Source organism: Mytilus trossulus, chromosome 3 (genome assembly GCF_036588685.1).
Source record: "Mytilus trossulus isolate FHL-02 chromosome 3, PNRI_Mtr1.1.1.hap1, whole genome shotgun sequence".
Lineage (NCBI taxonomy): Eukaryota > Metazoa > Mollusca > Bivalvia > Mytilida > Mytilidae > Mytilus > Mytilus trossulus.
In genome coordinates, this window is record NC_086375.1 from 65,282,406 (window position 1) to 65,305,225 (window position 22,820).

Sequence of the window (22,820 nt, forward strand, 5' to 3'; positions counted from 1 at the left end):
TTTTTTTTTATCTAAAATTATTGAAATATTCTTCTAAAGGGGTGAAATGTAGATATCTCGAACTATTGTGTGTTAAAATAAGCGAGGAATTCAATTTTCAAGCTGAAACCGCCTTAATCCACACCTGACAACATTCTACAGATAGACGGGCGGACAGACGGACGCAAAGTGAGACGATATCACAATTGCTCACCTGACCAATATATTTTTCATACTAAAAATGTTCTACCAGCGATTTTTAATTGTCTTTTCATACTATCTGCTTTTTAAAATACTTTTTTGATTTTCGGAGGTCGTGCCAGACTTTACTGTGTTCGCCACCAACAACTAAAATCAGAATGAGATGCATTTACGCAGTTATATTTATTTTTTTGGGATCCCAAGCATACAATAATACGGTACAGCATTCGGCTGAATATTTAGGTTGCAAGTGAGAAATACATATAGACACAGAGATACAAATTAATAAAACTAACCTTTCGCTTGAAACAGTATTTCTATATATCTTTCAATAAAAGAATTTCACCTGCCGACTGTTTTCTTGACCGTGTCATGATGAAATTGTGAAATTGAAGTGAGTAAGGGATGTTTTTGAACTTCGATTATCAATAAAATTGATTATAAAAACCGAAAATTCAATGTAACATTTTTTTTTACTTTAACTGCTAAAAAACAATTATCGATTTGTCATCAAACGCAGCTCCGCGTTTGACACCTTCCTTGTGAATTATTTATTGAACTTTAATAAAGCGTATGTCAGTTGATTAGTAATAATGTTGATTCTGTTAAACTGACTGTTTTATAATATACTTTGAATGTTAAAAAAGATTGAATGGTCTCTTTTGATACTTTAATATGTTGAAGTCAACCCATGCTTTGCAAATTTTAGGGGGGGCGCACGCCCGCCACGCCCCCGCCTAAATCCGCCCCTGATATTTTTACACTATTTATATTATCCACTTGCGGCGGGGTATCATCAGTGAGCAGTAGCTCGCAGTTTCTAAGATTTACTTTCTGTCACCTAATGAAATATATATGTGGTGATGGTAATTGGATTGGATCTATTTGGTCTTTATCAGACATAAAAATTTAAACAACTGATATATTTCATTTTGACCTAAATAGATTTTATGTTTTCATATATTTAAACTAGCTGTCAAATCAGTAGGGGTACTATTACAAAATAGGTAAGCATCAGATTTGATGCAGTAATGTCATGTACATATAATGGCATTTCTAATTGGACTTTTGAATACTCAAAAAAAAAGTTTAAAAAAAATATGAGTTACCTCCTTTCCTAAAAAGATATTTCCTCTCATCAACTATTTTTGTAAAAGACCTTGTGCTGCCAAAAAAATTTTGATTGAGATTTTTTGGTATGAAATAGAGCCAGCTGAATGACGCCACCAGTTGCAGGAGTTTCTTGCTACATTGAAGACCCATTGGTTGCCTTTAGCTGTTGTCTGCTCTATGGTCAGGTTGTTTTCGCTTTGACACATTCTCCATTTCCTTTCTCAATTTTAATTTTACTACATTTTCACCAGATCTGTCATTGTTAAATCATGACATAAATACAAAAAACTTAAGTGTCCTGTTTTTTGAACAGCTAGTCAAACTCATGAAAACATAAGATCTAATTGTGAACTATTAACATGTTATATGTAGTAAAAAGCACTGTTTTATGTTTTGTTTGCACATGTTGTTTTGCACAGAGTATAATTGATGAATTGGTAGAACAAAGAGAACAATTACAAGATTCGTTGAATTCTGCACATCAAAAATTAACTGATGTTGACCATAAAATTGAGAACCTTACTAAATTACAGGTAAAATTTGATAGGAATATTAATACTTATATGGCTGGGGTCAAGAGTGGATAGGGTTTGAAATTGAAGGGAAATAAACAAGAAACAAATTCTTAAGTTTAGGAAAGAGCACAAAGTGCAACTTTTGCAAAGTAAAAAACTGGTGATATAGTTTAATTTTTAGCTCACCTGGCCCAAAGGGCCAAGTGAGCTTTTCTCATCACTTGGCGTCCGGCGTCCGTCGTCCGTCGTCCGTCGTCGTCCGGCGTTAGCTTTTACAAAAATCTTCTCCTCTGAAACTACTGGGCCAAATCAAACCAAACTTGGCCACAATCATCATTGGGGTATCTAGTTTAAAAAATGTGTGGCGTGACCCGGTCATCCAACCAAGATGGCCGCCACGGCTAAAAATAGAACATAGGGGTAAAATGCAGTTTTTGGCTTATAACTCAAAAACCAAAGCATTTAGAGGAAATCTGACATGGGGTAAAAATGTTTATCAGGTCAAGATCTATCTGCCCTGAAATTTTCAGATGAATCGGTTAACCTGTTGTTGGGTTGCTGCCCCTGAATTGGTAATTTTGAGGAAATTTTGCTGTTTTTGGTTATTATCTTGAATATTATTATAGATAGAGATAAACTGTAAACAGTAATAATGTTCAGCAAAGTTAGATTTACAAATAAGTCAACATGACCGAAATGGTCAGTTGACCCCTTTAGGAGTTATTGCCCTTTATAGTCAATTTTTAACCATTTTTCATAAATCTAAGTAATCTTTTACAAAAATCTTCTCCTCTGAAACTACTGAGCCAAATTAATCCAAACTTGGCCACAATCATCTTTGGGGTATTTAGTTTAAAAAATGTGTGGCGTGACCCGGTCAACCAACCAAGATGGCCGCCACGGCTAAAAATAGAACATAGGGGTAAAATGCAGTTTTTGGCTTATAACTCAAAAACCAAAGCATTTTGAGGAACTTTGACATGGGATAAAAATGTTTATCAGGTCAATATCTATCTGCCCTGAAATTTTCAGATGAATTGGACAATCGGTTGTTGGCTTGCTGCCCTCCAATTGGTAATTTTTAAAGAAATTTTGCGGTTTTTGGTTATTATCTTGAATACTATTATAGATAGAGATAAACTGTAAACAGCAATAATGTTCAGCAAAGTAAGATCTACAAATAAGTCAACATGACCTAAATGGTCAATTGACCCCTTAAGGAGTTATTGCCCTTTATAGTCAATTTTTAACAATTTTCATTAATTCGGTAATTTTATGTAAATTTTTACCAAATATTTTTCTCTGTTACTAATGGGCAAGGTTCATTATAGATATAATTGTAAGAAGCAAGAATGTTCAGTAAAGTAAGAACTTCAAACACATCACCATCACCAAAATACAATTTTGTCATGAATCCATTTGTGTCCTTTGTTTAATATGCACATAGACCAAGGTGAGCGACACAGGCTCTTTAGAGCCTCTAGTTAACTTTTGCATAAAGATTAAACATTTTGGGGGAAAGAAAGGTAACGACACTGTTTAAATAAGTGTCTCCCTCAGACTGCTGATTTTAAGTTTATAATAGTGGCTCCTCTCCCTTGATTATGGTCTAATCCCCCCTCCCTCCCCCTAGGTCATGGACTATTAACGTAGAAAATTATACATAGTTTAAATGTTAAAGTTTGTGTTTAGGTCAGTTTAAAGATAAGTAAATAATATTTGGAATGCAGCTGTTTTAAAGTCTGGAATTTCTCGTTTTCATGAAAATTATTTGGCTGTAACCTCTTAGTAAATGGTGGTATGGGTGTCTTTCGTCATCTTGGATTGTAAAAAAACAGAGAATCTAAGGTCCATATTTTCTATCAAGTAAGCAAAACTTGATGTAGAAATGCAGTTATTTAATGTGAATTTTCATTTAAAAGTACAAATTTATATGAATGTAATTATAAATATTAATAACTGTACAAATGTTGATTATATTTGGTTGTTTTAAAATATTTTCATATTGGCATTTTAAGGGGAGATAACTCTAAAACAGTGCATTTTCTGAAGGAATCTACATGGAAATTTCCTATTTGTCTTTAAGCCGGAAAAAAACGTACAGTGATCCTAACTTTTCTTTTGATATTCTCAAAGCATCGTCTGAAAGCTATCATTTCCTAATTTTTTTTTTTATAATTCTATCATTTTGTTATGTTTCTACATTGTTGTATTCACAAAATTGTGTTTTTTCCTGTATAATCCATACAAAATGTGTCATTTTGTCACAACTTTTAACTTGAGAAAATGTGTCAATAGATATTACATTTTGGCAAAGTATGAACAAATTCTATCATTTTTATTTTAGACTCCCATACCACCTTATAGTCAATGATATTTGGTATGCAGCTGTATAAGCATTCACACATCTCATATTTATTGAAAATATATGCCCCCACCTCCTCACCATGGTTTATTAACATTGAAGATCATTGAATGTGTAACAGTGTTGCATAATTTACATGTTAAAATTTTGACATTTTAATTTCAACAGTTTATTTTATTAAGTGTAGTGTGAAATATCCAGTTTTCAAAAAACGTTACCTTTAAATTAACCCATGTAAAATCCAAATGGGGTTTGTCAAATTATAACCTTGATGGAAAGGAAATTGAAAATGTTGTATCATATTACATTATATAATCCTAATGCATTTGAATAGATTATGTAATTTTACTGTTATTATATGGTTGTTTTAAATATTTTTTTGGTCAAATTTTTCCTTGTTTTTCAGGATTTTATCTAAAACATTATTGTAATGTAACGAGCAGTTAATAAATTAAAGGAAGTTTAAAATTTTTAATTTTCAGGAAAATATTTCTTGGTTCTGAAAATATTGCCGGGTACACCTTAAAAGTTCTTGAAGATTATTTATTTAAATAGCAGTCAGAAATTTCTAGGGCTATCCCATTAGAGTTGGGTTATATATAAAGCATATACATTGTTATCTAATGTACTTACAGAAGAAATACAATCACAATGTGGAGAAAAACAACAATAATACTGAGACTCCTGAAGATGATCAGCCTGAAGGTCTTCAAAAAGAGAAGGTCAGTAGATGATTTCAGAAACAGACAAATGATGGGAAACTTTCTTTTTTAAACAACCAGAACAATACATATTTAACATTCAAATTTCTTTATACGACTGCAAAACACTTTTCTATATATACAGATGTAATTGTTGACGTGTAAAGACACATTTGGTTTCTGGACAATAACTTAAGTTAAAGTGTATAAATATCTATGAAATTTAATTGTATGGTTCAATATCACAAAAGGAAGGTCGTCATTGTTTTTGGGGGTGATGTAGCCAACCTTTTAGGAATTAGGGCCAAAAAGGGCTTAGTCCTTACTTTTCATTAGTTTATCAGTAACCAGTTAAAAAGCTGCTGTCATGTCATTGTGCATCTGCTGTAGCCATTTATTGTTTTAAAAAAATAAAATATCTATGAAATTTAATTGTATGGTTCAATACCACAAAAGGAAGGTCGTCATTGTTTTTGGGGGTGATGTAGCCAACCTTTTAGGAATTAGGGCCAAAAAGGGCTTATTCCTTACTTTTCATTAGTTTATCTGCTGCTGTCATGCCATTGTGCATCTGCTGTAGCCATTTATTGTTTTAAAAAAATTCTGCCATGGGAATTTATTATGACATTTAGTTGATGTTATTTTGATATGATACATGATCTATTTGTATTGATATGATCTAATTATATCCTATGACATTTCTGTTGAATCCAAAACATGTATTGATGTGGTATATTTGAGTCCTGCAAAATATATTGAAAGTGGAATGAAATAAACTAAAATTAACACTGTCACTCTTTAACCAACAAGCTATTTATTTTAATATGAAACTTTGTCTTTGAAGGAAATTTTGATGGCATTAAAGTTAGAGCGAGACAGATTAGAAACAGAACTTGAGAATGTCAGTACTAAGGTTAGAATTATTATTACATCATTTGGACAGTAGAAATTATCTATTTTAGTTGAAAATAGTCAAAGAGTGGATTAATTTGTGAATTACTTAAATATATAAACATATTTGAAAAAAATAGCCAATTACAGATTCTTGTTTCAAAGGCACTTACACTGTTAAGGTTGCACTTTGTAAATACAGCTGTTTCTAAAAACATGCCTCTTTTGGGGAGAAATTGAATATTCATAGAAAATTAATTTTGTTTACATACTGGTTCACAATTATGCTCTCTGTGTTCTATATCGCAGAGACAGAACTTGGGAATGTTACCAGTAAATAAACACGTGCATATTGTTTACATTGAAATATGTGGTAACCTTTCATACAAGGTAGGGGTAGTTAAGAAATTTAGTGGAAGTTTAAACTCTGAGAAGTTCAGGGCATATAAACGTTGAAAATATGCTGCACAGCCCTATATTTTGACCTTTGAAAAAAATTGTGGTGCATATGAACTTTCAATTCTAGGATAAGATTTTTTTCAAAACTTCATAGTAAAAGTGGTACAGTTTTAGCCGTAAAAGGAGTTCCTATGGGAAATCACATTGTCAATATTTACAGAAATGCAACTGGCTCGTGGGTACAAAAATTTCAGAAAATAATTAAACCTTTATTTTTTCATTACAAATTTTATTTATTACACTATTAGTTATTACTTTATGATATGGTACAAAAATCAACCAAAAAAATCAATTCTGTTTGGCCCCAGATGACTTTTAAAATGTTTTTTTCATTGAAAAAGCTACAAATTATCTCCCTTTGGAGCAAAAATGCCAATTTTTTGCATAAAATTTGAAATGTCTTTTTTAACTCATCGGTGACCTATATTTTTTATTATTGTTTTCAAATCAGCTGTACATAAACTAAATAATTGTAAAATTTAAGTGATTTCTGTAATTAGGTTATTTTTTTTATTTTGATATTACCTCTATTTCTCCTTTTAAATAACAAAAACATATGCTTCTTCCAGAGGCAGATTGTGAGCTTAAATGAACGGTGACCCCATTTTTTTATTTCATTTTTCTTTTAAGTATATAATAAAGTTTATTTATAAAGTATAATAGCGAAATCCTATATTAGATAAAAAAAAAGTTGATTTATACCCAGGAGCCCCCTTAAGAAGCTTTTTAAAAGCATTATCATAAAATAAGATTGAACAATAAAATAAGAAAAATCAATTTTGTCATTTGTTTTCTGTTGTGTATAGTATTATAAAATGATTTTATATGTTTTCAGCTTGTAAAAGCCAACAATGATCTAGCCCAGAACCAAACACAACATGCAGAAGAGATGAAGAAGTACCATGTCAGTAATGGTATAGATATAGATAACTTTACACGACTACAGATAGATCTGGTCGATCAACAGAGACAACTTAGAGAACTACAGGAATTCATTGAAGCTAAAGAGAACGAAAAGAATAAAAAATTCAAAGGTAATCATCTATGGCCCAAATTTAAGTTTTACAGGTTTAAAAGATAATAATACTGTGGATTCATTTATTTTCGTGGGAATCAATTTTTTGGTTGAAAACTTGTATACTTGTGGATATTTGATTTCATGGTTTTGTGAATCTCTGTATACAGGACCTATTAAAAATATAATATTTGTTGAACATTTGAATTCCTGGTTCCCTGTATCAACAAAACCCACGAAAATTGGTATCAAACAAATCATAATGAATCCACAGTACCTTTAGAGAAAAAGAATTTACTCTATTACTCTTAATACTGATAAATGATTTTCTAGTTTTGAAAAATGATAAAAAAGCTGTTGAATGTTTATGAAACATGATTGAGTATGATACCTAGTGTCTAGATATTACTATGATTAAATTTCTTCAAAAACATAACTAGTACAACTGTTGACAGACAGGCCTTTATGAAATATGTTTTTGTTTTTTTAAATTTCAAACTCTCTTGACAAAACATGTTTATTAAAGATTTTTTCTATGGATATATCTAAAACAAATGCAATTCTTTGAAAAAATAACTCTTTTCATTAGATTCTTTAAATTTAGTTAATCTTTATAACAAATTTTATTTTATAGTGAGAGAAGAAGAAATGAAGAAATCCATCAAGGAACTAGAAGAAGATAAGAATTCATTACAAAGAAAATTAAGACTAACACAACAGATGCTGGATGAACAGATCGAGAAAATTAAAAATCATGTAAATAATTATACTAAATATATTTTATATTAAATCTTTTATGTCTTTCCCATTTTACGGGGTTTTTGTCGAGCCTGCAACTTTTGTTGCAGAAAGCTCGACATAGGGATAGTGATCCGGCGGCTACGGCGGCGGCGGCGTTAGCTCACTTCTTAAAAGGTTTATATTTTAGAAGGTGAAAGACCTGGATGCTTCATACTTTGTATATAGATGCCTCATGTTACGAAGTTTCCGTCAGTCACATGTCCAATGTCCTTGGCCTCATTTTCATGGTTCAGTGACCACTTGAAAAAAAAGTTCAGAATTTTTGTAATGTTGAATTCTCTCTTATTATAAGTAATAGGATAACTATATTTGGTATGTGCGTACCTTGCAAGGTCCTCATGCCCGTCAGACAGTTTTCACTTGACCTCGACCTCATTTCATGGATCAGTGAACAAGGTTAAGTTTTGGTGGTCAAGTCCATATCTCAGATACTATAAGCAATAGGGCTAGGATATTTGGTGTATGGAAGGACTGTATGGTGTACATGTCCAACTGGCAGGTGTCACCTGACCTTGACCTCATTTTCATGGTTCAGTGGTTATAGTTAAGTTTTTGTGTTTTGGTCTGTTTTTCTCATACTTTATGCAATAGGTCTACTATATTTGTTGTATGGGATGATTGTAAGGTGTATATGTCTAGCGGGTAGATGTCATCTGACCTTGACCTCATTTTCATGGTTCAGTGGTCAATAGTTCATTTTTTAAGTTCTGGTCTTTTTATCTAATATTATATGCCAAAGGTCAACTATATTTGGTGTACTGAAATATATTATGATCTTAATGTCAATCCCGCAGGTTTTATTTGACCATGACCTCAATTTCATGGTTCATTGCACAGTGTTAAGTTTTTGTGTTTTGGTCTATTTTTCTTAAACTTTAAGTAATAGGTCAACTATATTTGTTGTATGGAAGCATTGTTAGCTGTACATGTCTGCCTGGCATGGTTCATCTGACCTTGACCTCATTTGCATGGTTCATTGGTCTTTGTTTAGCTATCTTGGTTAATGTTAAGTTTATGTGACAGTTGTAATAAAGCTTTATATTTAGGACTATCAACATAATATCAATGATTAGTAAAGAAGGCGAGACATTTCAGTGTGTGCACTCTTGTTGTTTTAGCTAACAGTATGTCTATAATTCTGCACAATTAAGAATAGCATACATCATGATTGCGTCTTTGTAAAAATACTGATCTTTTTCCCCCCTGATAATTGAATAAAGAGTATTCATGGAAATAATAAAAAAAAAAAAATGATAGAAAATTTTACAAAACTGTTACCATTTCAATTATTCTACATTGTATTGATATTATAATACACAGCTTTTTAAAGGGAATGTAAATAGTGGTTGGGATGTCTGTTTGGTCAAACATTCATCTGCTTATCAATCTTTCTCATTTTCATATTGGATTTAGGAGTCTGAGAGAAATGGGCATGTTCAGAGTATTTAGGGATCCACAAATTGATAGGCCTTGCAGTTTTTTCTGATTTTACTTTTGTTTTTCGTCATGAAGATTGGTATGTTAACAATAAGAGAGAAAATTTTATTGAAACATTCTTTTCATTATATTTTTAGTATGGTGATTGTGAAAAAAGAAATGTGTTAGTTGTGGATTTATATAAAGAGAATTCAGAACTCATGGAAGCTTTGTGTGTCATGGAAGAGAGGAAGAAAGATGCCGTCAGTCGATGTTACAGAATGGAAGACCAATGTCGAGCTTTGAAAATGATGCTTAAAAAAGTATATCATGTCGCTGTGACGTGAGAAATGACGTTAACTGTCATGCTTTACCCACCAGTATTTAAGGCAGCAGTTATACTCATTTTATGGTGCTAATCTCAGAGCTGCTGATTCTGAGATCAAAATACTTAAGTGCCTTACTGATGAGTGCTGTTATTAACAAAAACAAGTAGTCAGAAAATAGTATTTTCCCACTTAGGAAGTGGATGATATACTGCATTTGCCATGTTTGTTCCTCCGTCCATTCATCTTTCCATCTGAAACTTTCATTGCATAGTACTTTGCCTCTGCAGTATGGAATGATGTGATATATATGATCTGGAAAATTAAAATGCAAAGATTTTCTGAATTGCCAGGAAATCCTGGTTGTCCATATTTAAATTTCAACAATTACTTCTGAGGATGGAATTTTTTGTCAATATTTAATTGCAAGTTGGAGAACACATTGCATGACATTATGCATTGCACTTTGTTTGTCATAAAATGACATTTTGTGATAGTGCTACCTCTGATTTAAATTATTTTGAATATTTAAAACAAGTGTTATTATTTTTCTTCTGTGATTTTAAAAAATGTTGTTAGTTAATGAAATGTTATATTGTAAAGAGAATATTTATGTTATGAGATCATTCATTAAAGTCATTAATATAAAATGTAATAAAAATAATATGGAATAATCTTCCTCTACTCCTGAGAGTTATGAGTGTAAGGGAAAGATTATTATTTTAATATGTAGAGATCAAACTGATTCATATTTTATATTTGAATACTAAAACTTTTCTACATATAAAATTGCAAAATATGATTTAAATGAGTTCCGGTTTTTAATTATGCCTACATGTTTATTTAATGCCTAAAGTAGATTTGACCCTAAAAATGTGTGAATAATCAGGTTATAGTACCTTTTGTATTATAATAATCAATTAATGAATAACAGAGCACACCTTAAGAGAAATGAATGAATATAGAAGATTTAGAGTCAAGGAGACTACTTTGTGATGAAATTGCCTTTTCCCTTTTTGTCATGCCTAGACCGAGTTAAAAAGAGAGACTTTTCAGTGGCAGCATCGCCAGAGATGTCATCAATTTGTTTAAATTTGTGGTATGGTTAGTTTAAGAGAACCACTTATAATTAGTCATGATATAGGGTGTGCAGTTGTATCAGCATTGTCACTTCTCATTTCAAGGAGATGAATTAGCTCTGCCAACTCAGTAATGGTCTATGATTTAGAAAGTTTTGCCTAGTTAACTTGCTAAAGTTTTGTGTTTAAGTCAATTTCAAGGGAAGCCAATTATGAAACTAACTTCAGTGATATTTGGTGTGCAGTTGTATGAGCATTGGCATAAATTATTTGGCCCTGAATGTACAAGTCTTCTTTTATTGGAATTTTGCTGGTAGCTCACCTGGTTTGGAAGGCCTAGTTAGCTTTTTTCATCACTAAGTCTGAGTGTTGTGGTGTCCTCTGTCCTTCTGTATATTTGCATAAACTTTTGTTTTTAAATCTTCACATCAAAGTAACAAGTATCAAATAAACTTAACATGATTCAAGAAAATGAGGTCAAGGTCAAATATACCAAATGAGTAATACATGTACACCTTACAATCATTCAATACACCAAAAATAGTTGACCTATTGCATTTAGTTTCCAGGAAAAAGACTTAACCAAGAAAACTAAACATTGACCAGTAAACCCTGAAAATGAGTTCACGGTCAGATGACAGTGCCAGACAGACATTTACACCTTTCATTTAATCTATGCATTACACATAGTTTACCTATCTAAGCAACAAACGTAACCATGAAAACTTAACATTAACCAATGAGACATGAAAATAAGGTCATGATCAGACAGACATTCACACCTTACAATCCTTCCATACAACGAACGTAGTTTACCTATTGCTTACGATTTAGGAAAAACAGATCAAAACAAACAAAAATAACATTGTTCAAAGTTTTAAAAAGTTTTGAAATTTTAGATTTTTGGAATTTTTATCAAAGTTTTAAAATATCAAAATTTCAAATTGTGTTAAAGTTTTAAATTTGAAATTTTCACCAAATTATTAAAATATCAAAATTCTAAATATCGTTTATAAATTTGATATTTTAGAAACTTGATCAAACTTTTAAAATACTAAACCTAACGCGCAATTTTGATTATTTCCCTTTTTGAAAGTTTGATTTTTTAAATGTTTGCTTAAAATATCAAAATAGAAAAGGGACAATAAGAGGGATACCCGAAAAAGCGAAACAAAATAAAAGCGGAACGAAACGAAACAATATGAATTAAAAACATACTGATACTTAAAAGTTTATGTATGAAATAAAACGGACAGTTGAAAGCGGTGAAAAATTAATATTTCTTAAAAGAAGATAATTCATTTAAAAACCAGACGTACGGCTCTGATATTGACCATTTTACCTGCTGGTTTTTCTAGCACCCATATTTTAGGAGAAACAGGAGTAACAGTAAAAACTGAACAACTCGCAGTAGGTCAAATAGTATGGTTATGTTGAGCATGTATATATATACATTTTCTACTAAACTCTAAGCCATAAAAAGGCCCAATACACGATGTATTATCTCTTTTGATTTCATTTTTTTTTCTGTTTTGCTTTACGAGTTCTTACTTTCTGCAATCATGTTGGCTAAAGAATATATCATTTCATGTACAGAATGAAAGATCATCTTAAACGTTATTATCTGTTCTTTGTAAGTTGTTTGCCCTAAATATTCAGCTTTAAGCGTTCCGTAAGGAGGTCGATCAAGAAAAGCGCTTCATGATACTGAATGCATGGTTTAAGGTTGTGCTAGTCCACAGTATGGGAGGTTTTTAATATAATCTTTTTTACGCTGAAATTAAGACGGTAATAGGATCCAATATCAGCAAATTGGAGCCAAGATACTGTTACATGTACAAGGTATCTACAAAAACTCATCATAGATGGATACCGGAATATAAATTTTGCCGGTTTTTGCGCCAGACGCGCGTTTCGTTTACAAAAGACTTATCATTGACACTCGAACCAAATTAAGTTAAAAAGACAAATAAAGTCAAATGAAATTGAAAAGGCCAAATAAAGTAAACTTTTAAATCCAACGTATAGCTCTGGTTTTGTAAAAGTTAAAACCTTTCATATCATATATAAACGTACGTATACCATAAACATTATTTTCACGAGCATTCATATTTATGTAATAATTACCGCTGTACTACATTAAGCACCCAACTTGCATTCATGTTTATGTAATAGTTGCCGCTGTACTACATTAAGCACCCATCTATCCAGTTGTAGGTGTCGGCATTTTGAAAGTTGAAAATTGTGTTCAAAAGTTTTTATCAGCGATAAATGGTAATCGTCTGGGGAACCAATATTTAGATAGTCCCTGTTTTTTTACTTGATACTACCACTAGGGGCTTCGATAATGGTACATTAAAATATTCTGATCCATAATTTGATGATATAATATTCTGTGCCAGACGAGGACAAAAGAAAAATTATCCATGCCTTTTAGTTTTTAATTTTGAACCAGACAAGTTGATTAATGGCGATGAAAAACTTAATAAAATTGTTAGCGCTTCGACAAAACAACCTCACCCCACTTTTAAAGTTACATGGTTGCTACCTTAAAGACAACGTTTGGACTGGTTATCATACACGTAGCTCCATTATAGGTTCTAAATCAACCACTGTTTTATTATAGTAAACAAAAGGAATAGATTTTTTTGTATTAAAGGATATTACTGTCACGTATTTGCATTTTGTTATTTGGGTATTTATATTTGAAGTTATCGTACGACAATCGACTTTTAGCAAACTAAAAGTTCACATGTACACCCATTCCTTATGGAATGTCCAGCTCTGCATGAAATCCGTTCACCTTATCTACAAGAATTAGATAATTTTATTGGTAGTATTGATGTGTGCATGAAATGTAGTATCCATAGTAACATCACACTAGACACTAACTTTATATTAGACCCTAGTAGCTTTATTTGTGCTTGTGGTTGTAAATGTAAATGCATGGATATCTGCTACACTGTAGAATACATCACAAGGAAGCTTTGCTTTGCTCTACATGGACTACGAACTCGCATTATTAAAAACCTTCCGCCAAGCAAGCGTAAGGGTCTTTGACGGTACCAACACTCATCTCACGAGGCGTACGTAGTATGTCTTTTTTTAGATATTTATATAAACATTATTCGTCATTGTGCGAAGTGCTCCTTTGAAGGAGGGATTTTCTCAAACAGAACAGAATGGGGCGTGCAAAGAGAAGCCACACTGTCAGCTGCATGATGGATTTTTTCCATTTTTGGCCGTACACCAATGTCACTTTCGAAAAACCAGTACAATGTTAAACGCAGAATTTGAAGTAAAGAAATCACATACGGAACGCTGAAACTGAAATTTGAAATTCAAGCAAATAAGAACGAAACAATTAAAGAGGTGTTTGACCAAAGTGAAGTTAAAACATATTTAAATCCATCTATAAGTAGATATAGGAAGATGTTGTGTGAGTGCCAATGAGACAACTCTCCATCCAAAGGGCAACTTTGTCCTCGGAAGTTGAATCTTACGTTTCTTCGTAATTTGTATGTAAACAACCTATTTTAAATTATCGTTTTTTTGTTGTTGCCAGTGACAAATATTTCATGAATGTTCTGGAACAAATTAGCAATAAATGCAACAGGGAGAGAGTGTGCATAATGAGGACATATAAAACCTTTGAATTAGTTTAATTGAGGTCTGGAGCTGGCGTATGACAGTAACTGCTAGCCTTATGTATAGTAGTCCTTTGTTATTTTATTATCATTGTCATGCATGTTAATTAGTTTCTTAGTTTGTTTCCTATTCTGACATAGGTCTTGTATTTCCTATTGAAGTGCGTTTTACTGTAGGTATCACTGTGTGTTTTTCATTCTTTATTGGCTAGAGGTATAGGGGAGGGTTGTGATCTCACGAAACATGTTAAACCCCGCCGCATTTGTGCGCCTGTCACAATCCAGGAGCTTCTGTCCTTCTAAGTCTTGTATGATTTTGATTTGAGTACATTGTTATGTTTCGGAGTTTAGTATTACGTCTATAATCGCTGAACCAGTACACTTTTTTGTCTAGGGGCCAGCTGCAATACGCCTAGAACAACTTTTATTGCGACGCTATATTTAAGTATTCCTTTCGTATCATTTCTTGGAACTGAAATACATCATAAAAGGCAATATATTATCATCATGCAATCGATAAACAAGAAAGGAAAACGTTTTAAGTTGTATGCCAGCCCACCGAGGCGCTTTTTCTGGATCTACCTTCATCAGGAACGTCAAAAAGGCGAATAATACTATATGGTTTACTGCGAGTTGGTAATTTTTCACTGATACTTCTAAATGTTTGGCACTGGGAACACACATAGCTTTGAATTATTTATCTCAAATGCTAACCTTATATAAGAGATTTAAATCAACGTAGTTGATTCCGGTTTAAATAGGTTTAATTATATTTTTTTTTGATAGATGCACAACCTTAAATTTCAGGATACTGTTATCCCATGTGATGTCTAATATGTTTCATAAAAAAAAACCCGACTTCTTCTTTTCATTATTTATTTTGTTATTAAGAATGATTTGATATATTTCATGCTATTTATTTATAACTAAGAATAGTTCTTATCAGAGCCGTGTTTACATCAGTGATTACAGGTACCCCTCTTGTCGCCCCTTTATATTTTTGATATTTTAAGCAAACATTTAAAAAATTAAACTTTCAAAAAGTGAAATAATCAAAATTGCACATTAGGTTTAGTATTTTAAAAGTTTGATCAAGTTTCTAAAATATCAAATTTATAAACGATATTTAGAATTTTGATATTTTAATAATTTGGTTAAAATTTCAAAATTTCAAAACTTTAACACAATTTGAAATTTTAATATTTTAAAACTTTGATCAAAATTCCAAAAATCTAAAATTTCAAAACTTTTTAAAACTTTGAATTGATAAGTGTTACACGGACCATCTACCTTCCTCACTTTTTCAATAACTGCCATACAATTAAAACTGCGGGGAATTCTATCTGATTAAAATTTACCACAACACACATGTATATGAGCATAACGAAATCAGAGATCTTTGTTTAAATATGATAGGAAGAAACTGATCTGCATAAATTGAAAGTAAAACTAGAAATTGATGTACAGTCAATGTGATGTAATAGAATAGTTGAATATACGGTGTATTTTTTGTACATTCAGGAGCAGAAGACACTTAACCCATTGTTGCACCTGATATTGATAATTTTTTAGCAGTTATGTTTATTTCCAATGTATGTCACGGTTTACGTGAACTGATCTAGTAATAAAGAATTATTATTAGACATGTCAAACAGATGGGTTGTATTGCACAAGTTAACAATGTGTAACAATATATATTTTGTATATTTTGTGAAGGGCATATATACTAAAACAAACAGAACAATAAACCCAACAACTTCATCCGAATTTTCGATTTACATTTCGTTATGGTGCTCAGAAAGTTTAATTGAAATGTTCATACTAGTAAAACCTATTGTTACAATTACATGTTATTAATTAACTATAAGACTTTTTCTGGAAACGAACGTTAATTAAATTCTCAGACTTCTTTGTTTTCTCTGTAGTTTTGAACACTAGAAAAATAACAATAAAACATTACTGAACATTGGGTTTCTGTCAAATATATTAGTTAAAGTTCGATCATTTTTTGCAGATATATAAAATCTAAAGTGTAGGATTGTACTATAAAGCCGATTGCACAATTTATCATTTTCACTTCTTTTTTGCACTTGTCTTTTTTGATGTTCCAGATTCTGTGGTTTTCTTCGGTTTTGACGTAAACCTTCCGGCGGGACTGGGAGATTTTCCACCTCGTTTTTTAATTTTAGGTGTCGCTATATGGTCTACATGTACTTTAAAGTTTGGAAACAAGTTTTCGTACTGTTCTAATAAAGGAGTGTATTGATAGTTCTTTGAATCTATTGGAGAACCAGAATCGATCGATAAGTTGTCTTGTTGTTGTTCTTTCTGTACTAAAATGTAAGTTTCGTGCGAATTCAAATATTTCGTTGCATTGTCATACTTGTGTAGATCTAGTTCCTTCACAAGACCTGAAAAATACAAGATATAATTTTACATTTTTAATAGGCATACTATATGTTTTAGTTAATTTTAAACAAGAAAAATCTACATATTTTATATGCATCTTGAAATTGTCGTACATTGTCTGTCAGTAAAAATTAAGTACTGTCATTCGAAAAACGGTCCGGCATGTTTTCATGTGTGACCTTTTTTGTTTTGTCTATTGATGTCAATTTGTCCGAAAGGAGTTGGGTGTCCTTGTTTGACTTAAGTCGTTTTAATGTCCGAAATGAGTTAGGCCGGTGTTCGCGTTTGACTTTGCTTCTTGTGGTCTCCGAAAGGGATTTCGGTGTTTGTGTTTGGCTTAAGTCGTTGTAAAGCCTGAAAGGAGTTGGGTGCTCGTGTTTGACTTTGGTCGTGGTGTTGTCCAAAAGGAGTTGAGTATTCGTGTTTTGCTTTGGTCGTTGTGCTGTCCAACACTTTATGTCAATCAAGTTATATTTGTTTTCATGATATGCTTTGATAACGCGAGAACTAGGACTACTTGTTGTTTTCCTCATTTGTTGACTTTTAAAAGCAATTAAACCCAGTCGTTGAATAAGGACACGGCTAGATAATATATAAGGACAATCACTTCATTCTAATCGATGAAAAATAAATTGACGGTATGGTGAAAAGTTAAATAAAGTATACAAAAGCTAATGGTGTGACACTTATATTATTTTAAATACCACGTAATATGTTTTAAAAGTCCACTTTCAAGAAGGAGTGAATAGCTTTAAAGAAAATATATATTACCCACGTCAGATTGAGAAAATAACCTGCTTATTGGACCTATTAATATTCTTCAATTCGTAGACTTAGGTAATATTTGACAGAATGTCAACTTTGGGTTCTAAACAAATTCAATAACCTAGACTTGCTTCACTAGAAGTCATCTTAACATACGGTAATTTTGTGTCAGTGTTTGTGAAATGAAGAATTTTAATCATAAATGATCTATGAATGATTAATGTAAGATCCTGAATAGATTTATGATTAAAATAAGGTTTAAGTGTTCAGATAATACCAACCGTAACATAAGAATGAACACTCTTTTTTAAATAAACAAAATTGGCACTTCAATCATTGCTATTCGAAAACAGAGTTTACAGTATGTAGTATGTACAGTCTTGTGGTGATTTGTTAATTTGAACGTTATCTAACAAAAATTTATACAAGAAACTTTTAGAGAGACTAGCTCATAAGTGAGGAAATGGGTTAAAGCCATTACATTTTCGCACTCTTCCTGGATACCATGTCTTTTCATCTGCTTTAGAGATCCAGTTTCATTACCAAGGTATAATCAAAAGTAAAAGCTACCTGTTCCCTTGCATGATTTGTGCAAAAAAAGAAACACCACTCATATACAACGTGATGATGGTACATAATGGTTCATAAAAGTATGTTGACTGCTGTACGCGTATTTTGACATTTTTACCTAATATGCCTGTTTGTTTTGTTTGAACGCATCGTTGTCAAATACAATGGAATTTGATGCGACTGTCATACAAGTGAGAGGTTTAGCTAGCTATAAAACCAGGTTCAATCCACCATTTTCTACATTAGAAAATGCCTGTACCAAGTCAGGAATGTGACAGTTGTTGCCCTTTATTTGATGTGCCATATGATTAGGGACTTTTTTGAATATTCCTTGGAGTTCAGTATTTTTGTGATTACACTTTTTTTTTGCATGTGTGAATATAAAAAAAAGGTTAGTCATTCTTGATCATTGTTGTACTTTCATCACAACAAATGTAATGCGTTTAAAGAGTGAGAATCACCAGTATGAGGATTTCTACAACATGTTTGCGTTTCATACGGAAAGAACAAATTTGCAATGACTGTGCAAAACAGTGAGACTACAATATTATGATGAACACAGAAATTAACCAATAAATGCGCTGTCATGTTTCTTTTGTTTCAAGGCCTCCTACATTTTATATTAATGAAAAAATTCCCAAATATGAAATATGACACCAAGCCAACTACAAATCAATTCAGGCCACCACCCGGGGTCGCCCTTTAAAACAAAAGTACATTTAAATTGCAATAGGCTTATCAGTAGTTGAACTGATAGCCTTTTGACACATTTCCAACTTCTTACCGAGATAAAATATTAGTATTGCACTTAATACATCTACTTCAGCTTGTTTAATACCCGGTTTTATGATATACAAGGGTAGACAGCTGAGATGAAAATGTTGTCAGATAAATGGTAGTTTAACTTGCCATATTCTAAAAAAAGAAAAGCCAATTTTAAGTTTTTGAAGTTGAATTTTCAGGTAATGACGAAAATCAAATGCAAGATATCTAAAACATGATATTCTGTCTTTGAATAATGAAAACTTATACGGAAGAGACAATTTTAGGATACCAAACATTAAGATTGAGCAGTCAGCTTAGAAAAAACCCTGTTGTACACACTCGTAATAGTCGGTAAATGACTTTCAAAGGGTCTCAACATCTCATTTGACGATTATGTCCTCATATGGCGATGGAAATTTGGAAACTTCAATCTTATGATGTGTCATCACTAAACGTAAAACTTTTCAAATATAAATATATAATTATATTCCCCTCCATGACAACTGAAATATTCGGGCATGTACATTTGCATGTAAAGAAACCTTTTGCGCTTATATTATCCTTCGATCCGTACAACATCGGACAACAAATATAGAATTCAGCTGTTACAACACAGAAAAACATGGATATCAGTATGTATATGTAAATAATACAATACCTGTTTCGTCTGACAAATCAACAATAACATTGGAGTTGCCATATCCCGCTCTCTTCTTTATACTGTTCAGTAGATTGATAATAGCACACATAGGATTGCACAATAATGTCTCATTCTGTCCATACTTTACTATAATGAACATGGTGATATATTCCTTTTTAAATGGGTTGACAACACAGAAGTTGTAGATTAATTCTACGCTGGTGTTAATTCCTTATTGAAACAACAATTCCATTCCAAAATTCATATCTACATTTAAAAGTTACAGTTGCTTTGTTTGACAACGGTAAGTCTTTTTTTTAAATGAATACCATGTTATTATATCTATCTTGTGGTGACACGATCCTTCGCGTGTAATGAGTATGGCCTTCCACTCCTCATATATCTATCCCTTTTAAAAAGTTTAAATGAAACATTTAAATCAGGTCGTTTGTATATATGTTTATTCCGATCGAACGTCGCCCAGATACATTATGTACGTAAGTTGAATTAGCCCTACTGAACATTTATCTTCACTATTGGAGCAAATGGAATATATTAAAGTTCGCATTTGTTAAGGGTTAAAGTTTATTTACTATGAACTTCAAAAATCTTTTCTGTCGTTTTCGAAACGACGATTAATATTATAAATGGGACTGATAAAGCATTCGATTAGTTTTTATTCTGCATTCTGCGTCAATAATTATGACGAGGTAAAATCAATTTAAAGGAATTAACTGGAATTTAAATGAAGTAAATCTTTATTGTTCATTGCCTTCATACAAGAATTGTCAATCGGTGTTATATTAAACAGTTTCATTTAAAATAATTTTAACTCAATATTGATTTCATTTAATGGACATTTTCTTTCCGTGCCTTGCATTTGTGATCAAAAGCTGGCGGAAGTTTTATATTTAATAATGTATAACCCAATAGCGATTTTTGCAACCACTTGTATACTTATGGATCAAATTGTATAAGACGAATCTACTAATGTATTGGTAAATTTTTAAAAACATGTCTATATTTCATTATTTTTCATTATGTTTATTGATTCATGGAAGTGGATATGCGTTCTTCATTATGTGATGGTTGAATTGGCGCAAATCAATGCACGCTTTCAATTGTCGATTTTGTGTTTTACTCCTCTTTCACATGTATTATGTATTGTCATGATCCTACCTCCAAAATTTAGTGGGTTTTTATTCAATGCAAGGTCAAAATTAGGCAGGGTTTTTGTTGCGTGTTTGACTTAAACTTGAGACATATTGTCCTGATAATATTAAATATGCATTTTTCATTGCTGTTTTTTGTTTGCGCATTAATTTTTCAGGTGAATTGGATGTTGGTGGTTCTTGTAGTCTAGTGTACTGTTAACTTTTTTGTTTGTTTAATTTCCGTTATCATTTGGGTACATTAATAGGTACTGCAAATATATATAGGTCACATCTTGACTATAGATTAATTAATTTACAAATATTTATTAGATAGCATTTGACTTTTTAGAAAACCGATTGTGGTCCATATGCAATACAGAGGTGGAAAGTGAATTCAAGTTTGTAATATTGTGTACACCAGTATGTTTGTATTATTATTTTTATTTGTGTTATTAAGAAACAATGCTACTGTTTGGAATAGTTATCAGAGGTACCAGGATTATAATTTAATACGCCAGACACGCGTCTCGTCTACATAAGAGTCATCAGTGATGCTCAGATCAAAATAGTTACAAAGTCAGACAAGTACAGATTTGAAGAGCACTTAGGAACAAAAACTCCAAAAAGTTGTGCCAAGTACGGCTTAGGTAATAACATTAACGGTACCAATTTTACTTCACAAGATGCACATTTCGACAATACATGTCTCTTCAGTGATGATCGTGGTCAAAATATTTGAAATCTAAAGCGTATATAAAAGATGAAGAGCTATGAACCAAAAGTTCCAAAAGGTATAACCAAATCCGTGAAAGGAATGAGAGCTTTGCATGAGGGAGATACATTCCTTGATTTATAATAATTTCTAACATTTTGTAACAACAAATTTCAATAACAAAAAACAATAAATCCTTTTTTCATGCCAGTACCGAAGTACTTGCTACTGGGCTGGTGATACCCTTGGGGACTTACAGTCCAACAGCAGAGGCATCGACCCAGTGGTTGTAATAACATTAACGGTACCAATTTTACTGCACCAGATGCGCATTTCGACAATACATGTCTCTTCAGTGATGCTCATGGTAAAAATATTTGAAATCCAAAGCTTAAATAAAAGATAAAGAGCCTATAATCCAAAAGGTTCAAAAGGTATAACCAAATCCGTGAAAGGAATGCGAGCTTTGCATGAGGGAGATAAATTCCTTAATTTATAATAATTTCTAACATTTTGTAACAGCAAATTTCAATAACACAAAAAAAATCCGTATTTTCATGCCAATACCGAAGTACTGGCTACTGGGCTGGTGATAACCTCGGGGACTAACAGGCCAACAGCAGAGGCATCGACCCAGTGGTAGTAATAACATTAACGGTACCAACTTGACTGCACTAGATGCGCATTTCGACAATACATGTCTCTTCAGTGATGCTTGTGGTCAAAATATTTGAAATCCGAAGCTTATATAAAAGATGAAGAGCTATAATCCAAAAGGTCCAAAAAGTATGACCAAATCAAATCCGTGAAAGGAATGAGAGCTTTGCTTGAGGGAGATATATTCCTTAATTTATAATAATTTCTAAGATTTTGTAACAGCAAATTTCAATAACATCAAAAAATCCTTATTGCCAGTAACGAAGTACAAGTAATCTATTCCTGGGGTAAGAAAATCCTTTGTTTTTCGAAAATGTACTAATAAAAACATTAGACTTGACCCTATCTCATCTTACCATATCTTTTTATATAACATGTAATGATATGCGTTTTTGCTTTGCATGAAGTTTTTAGTCAGAGGCACCTCCAACTGGTAGCAGCAAATGACAATATGTCGCAGCAAAGTCCGATAAATCAGTCGGGTAATCTAAGTACCGAATGAAATCCTCAAAAATAATACAGAAATAATACAAGGAGTGTACTAGTAGATCACAAGATAATTCGAATAAAAACTGTCAAGCACAATAATCGACCGAACACTTAAAACAGAACCATCATAACAGCTATCAAATTATTATAC

At 32.0% G+C, this 22,820-nt stretch overlaps 2 protein-coding genes across 2 annotated transcripts in view; one reads left to right on the forward strand and one right to left on the reverse strand.

The window, feature by feature from the left end:
* The window catches only part of LOC134710951 (ninein-like protein), a 53,228-nt gene extending 42,743 nt beyond the window's left edge, over positions 1 to 10,485 (forward strand). Inside the window, exons 26-31 of the mRNA XM_063571374.1 lie at positions 1,713 to 1,826; positions 4,809 to 4,895; positions 5,719 to 5,787; positions 7,060 to 7,258; positions 7,874 to 7,995; positions 9,615 to 10,485. Coding sequence (XP_063427444.1) covers positions 1,713 to 1,826; positions 4,809 to 4,895; positions 5,719 to 5,787; positions 7,060 to 7,258; positions 7,874 to 7,995; positions 9,615 to 9,803 — 780 coding nt within the window. The 3' untranslated portion in view covers positions 9,804 to 10,485. The remainder of the gene's footprint in view (positions 1 to 1,712; positions 1,827 to 4,808; positions 4,896 to 5,718; positions 5,788 to 7,059; positions 7,259 to 7,873; positions 7,996 to 9,614) is intronic.
* A 6,092-nt stretch (positions 10,486 to 16,577) lies between these two features.
* On the reverse strand, positions 16,578 to 20,238 carry LOC134712138 (uncharacterized protein CXorf65-like). Its single transcript, XM_063573318.1, has 2 exons — positions 19,676 to 20,238; positions 16,578 to 16,919 (listed from the first exon to the last, which is right to left on the reverse strand). Exons 1-2 carry the CDS (start codon positions 19,815 to 19,817, stop codon positions 16,582 to 16,584), a joined length of 480 nt encoding a protein of 159 aa, XP_063429388.1. The 5' UTR covers positions 19,818 to 20,238; the 3' UTR covers positions 16,578 to 16,581.
* Between the last annotated feature and the right edge of the window lie 2,582 nt (positions 20,239 to 22,820).